The sequence below is a fragment of the Engraulis encrasicolus genome, chromosome 18, assembly GCF_034702125.1.
Source record: "Engraulis encrasicolus isolate BLACKSEA-1 chromosome 18, IST_EnEncr_1.0, whole genome shotgun sequence".
NCBI classification, from domain to species: domain Eukaryota; kingdom Metazoa; phylum Chordata; class Actinopteri; order Clupeiformes; family Engraulidae; genus Engraulis; species Engraulis encrasicolus.
The window spans coordinates 19168179-19178349 of record NC_085874.1 but is presented as its reverse complement, the minus strand read 5'-3'; the positions used below and the strand labels follow the sequence as shown (position 1 = coordinate 19178349).

Here is a 10171-nt window from a genome sequence, read left to right as displayed (position 1 = left end):
AGAGAGAGAGAGAGAGAGAGAGAGAGAGAGAGAGAGAGAGAGAGAGAGAGAGAAAGAAAGAGAGAGAGAGAAAGAGAGAGAGAGAGAGATGTGTGGCTTCCTTGGCTTCCAGCAAGAGCGAGATGGTTATCAGCCTTAGAGAGACGCCAGAGCAGTGAGGAGGAGAGAGCAGGGCTGAGGTCAGGTGATGATGATGAGGATGATGATGATGATGGGCGGTGGCCATGGGCGTAATTTTTTTAGGGGGGGATGGTGGGGACATGTCCATACCACTTTTGAGATAAACCTAGCTTGTCCCCATCACTTTTTCACAAATATAATGCAAAAAATTTGCCATTAAAATGTCCCCACCACTTTTCGAGCCAAACCTACACCTTTGGCGGTGGCGACATGGATGGTGGTGAGATGAGGGGAAGGATGAAGGCAGGGAGGGAGCGAGGGAGGCATACGTAGGTGATGGTGCGGATGATTGGGTAAAGGCAGAGCGAGTGGGATGAGGAGGAGAAGTAGAAGGGTACTGGTGCTGCTGACTGTATTGATGTATAAGTGATGGGGTGGAAGGGCTGTCAGGGGACGGTGTTGGTATACTCACGGTTGATGGGAGTGAGAGAGAGAGAGAGAGAGAGAGAGAGAGAGAGAGAGAGAGAGAGAGAGAGAGAGAGAGAGAGAGAGAGAGAGAGAGAGATGGGGGCAAAGATGGTGGTGGGGTAAAGGAGGGAGGAGAGAGAGGAAGTGTGTGGGTGTGGGTGTGGGTGTTATTAATGATGGCTGGTGGCATAAAGTGGGACGTGGAAGTGGATAGATGATGATGATGATGGTGATGGCTGGAACAGTGGACTGATGGGTGAGAGAGAGAGAGAGAGAGAGAGAGAGAGAGAGAGAGAGAGAGAGAGAGACATGGTCTCTGATGATGGTACACAGAGTGTGGGGGGGTTGCTGTGAACTGGGTTACCACTCCATGTCAGACATAAAATTCCATGACTTATCCACGACTTTCCCTGACCCATAAAACAGAATTTCCATGATCTCTTGAAAAACTCACTAAATGCCCAAAATAAAAATATTGACGAGAAGATTTTTAGCTCTGTGGTCATCAATTTGAGATAGCCAGTCTTTCAAATTGCCATTTTCAGTCAACTCTCTTCTGCATTTGCCAGACATGTTGCCTGGATTGAGAAGTATTCTAGACAGAACAAAAACACAATACCCATCAAATTCCACAATGTTCTCTGACAGCACATGCAAACTGCTCATATTCCATGACTTTCCATGACTGGAAAAAAACCTCTGTTGAATCTTCCAGGAACCAGTGGGAATCCTGTGTTAAATATTATATAGATGTATATGTTGGGTACTGCACAATACAATACAACATGTACTGTATTTATATAGCGCAGTATACTGTAACAACTATGAAGTTGACTAATGGCGCTTTCAAAATGCACATAAACACATACGCATTCCCACATTCACACACCAGCCCTGGAGGCTGCCGAACAAACAATTGGAACAATTGTCCGGGGGTTCATGTAAGTTAGTGCACACACACACACATGCACACGCAGACACAGTAGTACCAGAGAGAGTAGAGAGAGAGAGGTTCCATTGGCCCATTGTTTCCGGGTTCTATTATTGCAAGGGGGGGGGGAATCCCCCTTTAGGCAGACCTAGGCAGACCTAAGGACTGTTCTATTCAATGCTAGGAGTATTATGACACGCCCCTTTAGGCAGACCGGAACCTGGTCATGTTAGGTGCCCATAGCAACCTATTACAATGGCATATCTCTATACTTAAAGAATCTCTGGTAATACAGTAGTAGTCCTAAAAATGATTCTGGAAGAGATTGTAACATAGCCTAATTTCATAACATTAAGACCTAGCCCCCTACTATACTGTATAGTTCTACTTATCTGAGTGGTGTTATCAAATCTTAAGGCTGCCAGGGAGGGGTCTTGGGTGAATTTGGAGGGTGGAGGTGGTGGTCACAGGGAGATGGGGATGAAGGGTGAGGGAGGGAGAGAGATAGAATTTTGCCATAAAGTTGGGTGCTGTGGATGAAGGTTCAGTGGCAGTTCATGCTGTGACAGAATAAGTTTAGAGTGAGAGACAAAGTTTTATGAGTGTTTTAAAACTGGGTCAAGGTACAATCATAAATACTAACCTTGTGTTGAAACAGAGAGATGCATTGCACAGGGTTTTTGCAAATGTTCTAGTTTCCACCTACCCTTGGCAGGTACTGTATTAAAAATACACAGTTGCAATTCAATATTACAGGGCACAGCAAAGTACAAGAATGACAGATGACCCACAGGCCGTGGAGAAGTGGAGATGGAGATGTTTGTGGGTGACAGATGTGAGAAGTGTCAAGAGAAGTGATGGTAATGATGTTGTGATGGTAAAGAAGACAGGTGCTGGTAACGATGCCGATGGTATTGGTTCATATGATGGGTGGAGGGGTAGAAGTTCGAGGGGCCGCTGGTGAATGGTGATACCACAGCATATTGTGGGGGGCTGGAGTAGTGAAACGAGGTTAGGAAGGGAGAGGGAAGTAAAGGTGGGGGTAATGTCAGAGGGAGATGTGGCGACTGTGGTGGTGGCGGTAGTGGAGGGTGGTAACATTGAGCTAAAGAAGAACAGAGTGCTGATCACTGTACTGTATGTTGTTGCTGACATTCATGCTAGAAGGGACGGGTGTTGGGGCAAAGTTGCACAGTGGTGTCAAGTCAAGTCTGTCAAATTGTCAAATTCTTTACATGCACTGGTCTGGTCACACAAGGAATTAAAATGATGTTTCTTACTTCCCCATGCAGACATGGACACACTTCAGCTATAGACATACACATACACACTATGGCAGTGTTTCTCAACAGGGGTGCCGGGGCAGATAAATAAATTATGTAATATAATACATATTTGTCTAAATTGAAAAGTTAATGCTAGTCAATGGAATCTTTCATCTGCTATTTACGCACAATAAAGTAAATATAGGTTGCCCCAGTCAGCTGCAACTTCAAACGTAGGTCATGTGACGTCTCCAAATGTGTTACTTTTCTAAGCTTGTGTGGTAGCTATCGGATGCGATGCCATGTTATGGTTTGTTGGTTTGGGGTGCCTTGAAAGTTTTCATGAATTGAAAGGGTGCCTCGCCTAAAAAAAGGTTGAGAAACACTGCACTATGGCACTCCTCTATGGCAGTGAATGCTGGACCCTGAAGCCGACCCTAGAGAAATCCCTTGATGGGTGCTACACCAGGATGCTGCGTGCAGTGCTTAACATCAGCGATAGTGCACATGTAACCAACAAAATCCTGTACGGGGGAATACCAAGGGTGAGCGAGAAAATTGCTGTATGGAGAATGAGACTTGCAGGACACTGCCAAAGACACCAAGAACCGCCAGAAGAGCAAACTGGAGCTGTGGGAACCGTCGCATGGGTACCGGTCAAGAGGACGTCCCACACTAACATATGTGGACATACTTAAGAAGGACGACCTAGAGAGACACTAAGACATGCAGACATTAAAGTGCAAGACTGATTGATATATATTGATATATACTGTATATATGAAGAGTTCAGATGCAAAACCCCCTAAGTGCCTTTTCAGAAAATAATCTTTATTCATTTTTATTTAATACAAAGCTATCAAAATTGCATATTTTTTTATTTTATTTATTTAATATAACTATTTATATGTATTATTAAGTACATACATGTAAACCAAACCAACAACAGGGTTTTCTAAAAATATAGAAGTGCAGGTCTTCAGAAATGGAGTTAGGGGTTTTTGCATCTGAACTCTTCATATACAGTATATAGTTAGTGAAGTATATGAGTAGAGTAGAGTAGAGTACCTTTATTAATCCCGAAGGAAATTAAGGTGTCTGTCAGCTTACATAAATACACAAATCCAAACATACACAAACAACTTATACACATAAATGCACATTACAGTAAAAGTATATCGCCACACACGCTCACGCTCTCTCTCTCTCTCTCTCACATACACACATCCTCTCTCTCTCTCTCTCTCACCCCCCCCAACACACACACATTGTCACACACACACACACACACACACACACACACACACACACACACACACACACACACACACACACACACACACACACACACACACACACACACACACACACACACACACACGGTCCTTGTAGGGCATCATGTTGAAACAATAGGGCACGATATGGTTTTGCAGAGCCCTAGGCTTTTTTTGGTGATGGTCAAAGTGATACTTTTTGGTAGTATAGTGGGCAGAGAGGGAGGGAAAGTAGTGGTTGTGCTAAAGACAGTGATTGACAAAAGGCCAGAAAAAAGGAGAAAAGAAAGATAATTATACAGAGCACGTCAGTTACAGAGTAGGCCTATCCTATGATGGCAGTGGTTCCCGATTGATTGATGAGTCGGTGGGGTACATTTACAGGTAGGCAATGTGGGTGGTGTAGTACTGTGGGGGGGCTGGTGCTGCTCTGTGTGATGCTATGCTCACACCAAGAGTGACCTACGCTAACTGAGCGACAGAAATCATTATTTCTCTATGGAGGGTAAACGAACTGGGCCGGCCAGAGCAAACTCGCCAGGGGCAAAGCGAACTGAGCAACCAGAGTGAATTTCAACAAATTTCAAAGTCAAGCTAATAAAATGGTAATGAGCTATGACGCAGTTTGGTGACAACCAATTGGAATGTTAATATCTCGAAATGTCCCAGGCTGTCAAGCAAGAGCCATTATGTGATTAGCTAAATCAAACATGTTAATGTCACGTCCAAAGCGAATTCACAAATTCGCTGGGAGCGAAGTGACCTGAGTGACCAGAGCGAATTTATGGCTATGACATGGTTCGTAGAAAATCAATTGGAATGTTCATATCTATGTCCCAGGCTGACAAGCAGGAGCCATTATGTGATGGCTAAATCAAACATGTCAACGTCACATCCAGGGCAAATAAATGACGAAAAAGCAAATTCAAGGCGAAACTTCTTCAGCAACCTCGGCTTCTTGGGTAGCGTAGATCGTGTTCACGCAGCTTAACCCATTTTAGTCTGATGCTGCATTTACTGCTTGACCTTTGGCGCCTGGAGCGATATATACACTGCATTTAGGCTCTTGAGATTTGAGAAAAATGTGGGTATATTACAGGTGAATGAACACATTCCAATGCAAGATGTGGGTCCTAGCTTTTAAATGCACCTTATTTCATAGGAATGGTTTTGCTTAGGTCACAATTACGCTCTTTCCCTAGCTTGTTTCACTTCTCTAGGGTAATGCAGAAGAAACTTTGCTTTACTGAAAGGTTAGGGTTAGGCATGGTTTTGGGCAGACCATTTTCAACAGAAATTCCGTGACACGGCGGGAAAACCTCGTCACATGACTCTTCTGGCAAACCTCGTCACATGACAAAAATGCTTTTCTACGACGTTGAGTACACGACTTAACTTGCACCTCAACATGGAATACACTGGTTGGAGATACATACCCCCAGCACAGCAGGTTATTACTCATACATTTGCCAACAGCTAACTTCACTTTTTTCCCCTTAAACCGCAACTTCCCATTATTCTGGGGAGAAGGTCCATGGTACATGATCTCTCTCTCTTCTAAAGTAAAGTGGATGGACCAGAGAGAGAGAGAGAGAGAGAGAGAGAGAGAGAGTCTGTGTGTGTGTGTCGTTAATTTAGGTTTTGTAACTTCTTAAATATGCATACTCCTTAAAGGGTCTATGAAAAAGAACAGCGAGCAATAAAATGGTAGTTTATGATTAAAATTTATTTTGATTAAAATATTTTATCAATGTTACTAAATGGCTAATTTTAAAATGGTATTAATACCTATTGATGAAATAATATAGTTTATGCATCATTATCTCGAAAATATTGCTCAATTGTGCAAACACATATTTCATTTGTGTTGCTGCTGCTGCAGAGGCCTCTGCTGCTGTGTTGAAAACAGACAGTCCTCCTTGATGGAACCAGGTCAGCTGCATCACCTCCTCCTCCACCAGGAGGGCACCCTCCTTCTTTTTCTCCTCCTCCTCCTCCTCCTCCTTTTCGTCCAGAACTTCCTCCTCCTTTTCCTCCATAACTTCCTCCTCCTTCTCCCCCTCCTCCTCCTTCTCCTCCTCCTCCTCATCTTCCACCTCCTCCAGAACTTCCTTCTCCTGGTCCTCCTCCTTCTCCTCCAGAACTTTCTCCTCCTCCTCATCCAGAATTTCCTCCTCATCCAGAACTTCATCCTCCTCCTCCTCCTCCTCCAGAACTTTCTCCTCCTTCTCCTCATGCATGGTCAGATGACTCAACTCTCCATCAGTGGGGACCAGCGAAGGCGAAGGAGGCTCATCGTTCTGGAAAGGCTGATCACCTCCGCCTGGCAAAGGGAGAGGACATCCATTCAATCAGTCAGTCAAATCAATCTGTCGAAAAAATTTTTTTCGCGCAACACATTATGATCATTATCAATCAAAGTATTTACACAAAGTATCACATTAACATACTCAATTGTCATAGCCCGGCGAGCCAGACCCGTACAGCAAAAAGCTGTACCAGGGTCTGGGAGGGCTGGGAGGCAGTGTGGGCGGGATAAACGGTTGTCTATCGAAATGCCTTGGCATTCAACGCCACGCAATAGGATGGTGGAACAACCAATCCCCACACACTTCTGTGTAACGTCACAGCTGTCTTTCAGAACGTGCACGCGACACGCCCCTTTGTAGGTGAAGCGGCAACTTCGAGCCGTCGTAGCAGTGAATGCGTGTGATCACCACAGCCACAAACAAGTTTCCTAATAAATCGTGTTTTCACTTACACAGTTCAAAAATGCCTCGTTTTCAACCACATGGCCCTCCTTGATCAACCAGCGAAATGTTGAGCAATTTGGGGCTTGTTAAATGGTTATATTTATGATTGTTGTCAACATGGCATGTTCGGTGTTAGCTAGCTAGCTGTATACCCATAACTAATACACGGCTGGATACCTAGCTCTGTGTAATTGACGACAGGTTGGCTAGCCGCTAGCCCGGTAGACTAGGTGTCATTCCCATCTATTTAGTAAGCTACTCAAAGACTTTCAAAGCTCCCAAATGTCTCGTTTTTAATGGCATGTGTCTTATTAGAAATTGGGGCAGCTATTTCATTCTACACCTACAGTAGTGGTTTGATAATAGCGTGTGACTATCTGGTTCTGTAAAATGCTCAAATTAGCTTACCGAGCTAGCTTAAAACATCGAATGATCAAATGGTAATGTGTTGTGATCTATTTGTGTCCGATAAGTTCATGGTGTATTTTTACATCAATCCATGTCAGCCACGAAATGTATTATCATCCAGGCTTTTTAAATTAAGCAAACACTTTCGCGCTGTACGTAGTACGGACGGCCACCATGTTTCTTCTTAGAAAGCTTCCTGTGTTTACTAGATAGCCCGGCCCCCCTCGCGATTTGATTGGCCCTGTCATCGGATAAATTTCAGCCTCGCAAAATGACCGGGGTCCGCTAGACTGCCCCCGGGAGCAAATTTAATTAGCGGTCGCTAGGGGCGTCTAGATTTCTAGGCTACAATGGGGCACCTAAGTCTCCACCCCTTCCGGGCGGCTCGTGGGGCTGGGAACGCAAAAACTTTTGACTGGGCTGTAATGGACTGATCAAAGCTATTTTCCGATCCACCCCGTATTTCCCCGTCGATCACACATATGCTGTGCCTCAGAATTAATAACAACCAATGGTGTGCTTGTTGACCTCACTTGGCAAGCGTTTTTTGAGTTGTGTGCGTGCAAAAATATGTAATTATTTGGACTACACAACAGACGTCGCATGTCCGACGTGCAGCCACTTAAGCCTCGGTGCAGCGGTAGGGTTGGCTGTGCATCGGTTCACGTCAGATATGCGAGGCGCACGTGTAGTCTCTAACACAGTTTTGCACAAAATCTAAAGTAACGTTTCTTGCGTGTCGCAAATGAGTGGTCTAACAACGCGAATCCAAACCTTTCAAATTCACTGCCATCATATGTGAAATCCAGAGCACATGCCAAACGGGATGAGGATTAACTCCAATTCAAAATGTTGAGCGCTCCAGCCCCACAGATCGGAAGTAGAAGGGCGTGACTTAGGTGCCCCATTGTCATTCAATGTGCTTAAATCACTGTTTATGAAGGTGTAAATGTTCTATGGAAATATTTAGGTTTTTTTTGCTTGTTTGTTTTAATTTTAATCCTACTTACAGCTGTCTCCTTTGCGCAAGTCCTTCGAAAGTTGCACCAGGTGACACAGCAGACCCATGTCGATGCCCGCTGTTAAGAAGACATTCAAAAGTCATCAGTTTGGGTTGTATACCAGACCATAGTTCAAAGGTAACACTAGTTCGTCAGTGAAAATACATGAGGATGAAGTTAGTTTTAGGAATGCATAGTTTGAGCAACTGTGGAATACACGGGGCATAATACTTACAGGACAAGTTGGTGTACACCATCTCCAGTACGTCGATACTAAGTGGAAACTCAGCTTTGGCCTGGGCTGTCTCTCCCTGAGGTATGCCCACTACTGGGCCAGCGACATCCTGGCTGTGCTGGGTAGCATGGACCAAGGTCTTGTGGAAGACTACGTTCCCAATTCTCTCGTCCTCCACATTCTCCTCAGGTGTCTCCTTCCTCAACACAAGTGGATGTGAGATCATCATGGGTTCATCTTCGGCCTCCAAGATGATGTCCATGACATGGACCTCCTTCCTCTTCCTATCAGCCATTTCATGTCTCAGCTTCTTGGCCTCTTTTCTGAGTTTTTTCTTGCTTGGGGTTGTCATCCTCTTCCAGAGTCCTTTACCAGATTTCTTCTTGTAGCTGGTATCTTCCTTAGTGCTCCCTGGTGAGCCTTTTTCGTCATAATTGGAGTTGTCCCCAGGAGCAGGTAGGCAGCAGCAGAAAAAATCCTTAAGTCTCATTGTAACAAGTCCGACAGGCGGACAACAGATGCGTCCGTCTATGCCTGTTCTGAACCTTTTTTGCCCAAACGCCCCCTTGGCCTCCTCATAACCTGTCAAGGCAATTTATCAATAAGCCTACCATGTACTGTATAAGCCTGGATTTGAAAAAGTACCATAGGATTTCAACAGTGTTGGGCAATTTACTGAAAAACTGTAATGCATTGCTGATTATGTTACTGTCTTTTCAAAATAATCCCTTACACTACATTTAGCAATGTGGGGACCTAAGGCGAATTTAGCTTAGGGGGGCCATCGGTCCATCCCATATCACATTTTTTTTTAACATAAAATCTCTATTTTTGTTAGGCTATTTTTTTTTAAAATCACGATTTTTTATTTTAAAAAAAATAATAATTACAAACATAAAAAAACAGGCAAACATTACAACCCTTTCTGGACAGATTTCAATGAATAGGCTATTTGCAATTTTGCATAGGCCTACATTAAATAAACTAAAATGTGAAATTCTCTTTTCACTTTAATATGAGAGCAGTGATGTCCCCCCCTCACTGAAGTGTTATTTCATGTGTGTGCATGATGCTGTCACCTATTTGAAGTGACGTTGATGTTGGATTTCATGGAATACTTTTAAATGCCGCTTTGGGAAGAAAACAGAGTAGGCGACAGGTGAACTGTATTTCTGTCAAAACAGTGGTTTGCAGGCGTTTGCGTTTTCACGTGGATATTGTCTTCGTGGACCGTAACAGACAAACCGTAAGTTCCATAAACTAATCAATGAGACATTGGCTATGTGTACATGATGTTTTTAAGTCCGATTTAATAAATGCGATTTAAATAGATCAGATTAAGAGTTATTTTGCGATGTGTATACATGGCACTTTCACTTAAATGCGATTAAACATCTGGGGAAAATAAAGCATTGCGATTGGACTGAGGACGCACGTGCTGAGCGAGCCAAATAAGGCACGGGGGCGTGGTTCAATGCCACCGAGATGCAGTTCATCTTTCCCACGAAAATCGTTGCCTCAGGCGGACTGAAATCACAACCTTCCCCCCTTTCTCCCTGGATCATTTACAATGCTACATTAGCTACCCTGTTAGCATAGAAAAACGAGTGGTCAAATGGTAATGTGGAGTAACTTTGTTGTGCTTCATTACTTCGTGGGGCACTTTTACATCAATATATGGAAGCCACAACATTTATAGTCGCTTAGGGACTTTAA

At 43.9% G+C, this 10171-nt stretch overlaps 1 protein-coding gene across 1 annotated transcript; it reads right to left on the bottom strand.

Moving 5' to 3' along the window:
• Positions 1-368: 368 nt before the first annotated feature.
• LOC134468806 (uncharacterized) lies at positions 369-9029 on the bottom strand. The gene is made up of 4 exons (XM_063222680.1): positions 8456-9029; positions 8230-8298; positions 6275-6381; positions 369-563 (listed from the first exon to the last, which is right to left on the bottom strand). Exons 1-4 carry the CDS (start codon positions 8943-8945, stop codon positions 369-371), a joined length of 861 nt encoding a protein of 286 aa, XP_063078750.1. The 5' UTR covers positions 8946-9029.
• Positions 9030-10171: the final 1142 nt, after the last annotated feature.

What these genes read in the sequence shown, in the direction of transcription:
- LOC134468806 (XM_063222680.1), bottom strand. Translation starts at nt 8,945, where the DNA reads ATGAGACTTAAGGATTTTTTCTGCTGCTGCCTACCTGCTCCTGGGGAC. An exon ending in CTTGCGCAAAGGAGACAGCT is followed by an intron (nt 6,382 to 8,229) that starts GTAAGTAGGATT and finishes TCCCTTTGCCAG; the next exon opens with GCGGAGGTGATCAGCCTTTC. An exon ending in ATGAGGAGAAGGAGGAGAAA is followed by an intron (nt 564 to 6,274) that starts GTTCTGGAGGAG and finishes GTCCCCTGACAG; the next exon opens with CCCTTCCACCCCATCACTTA.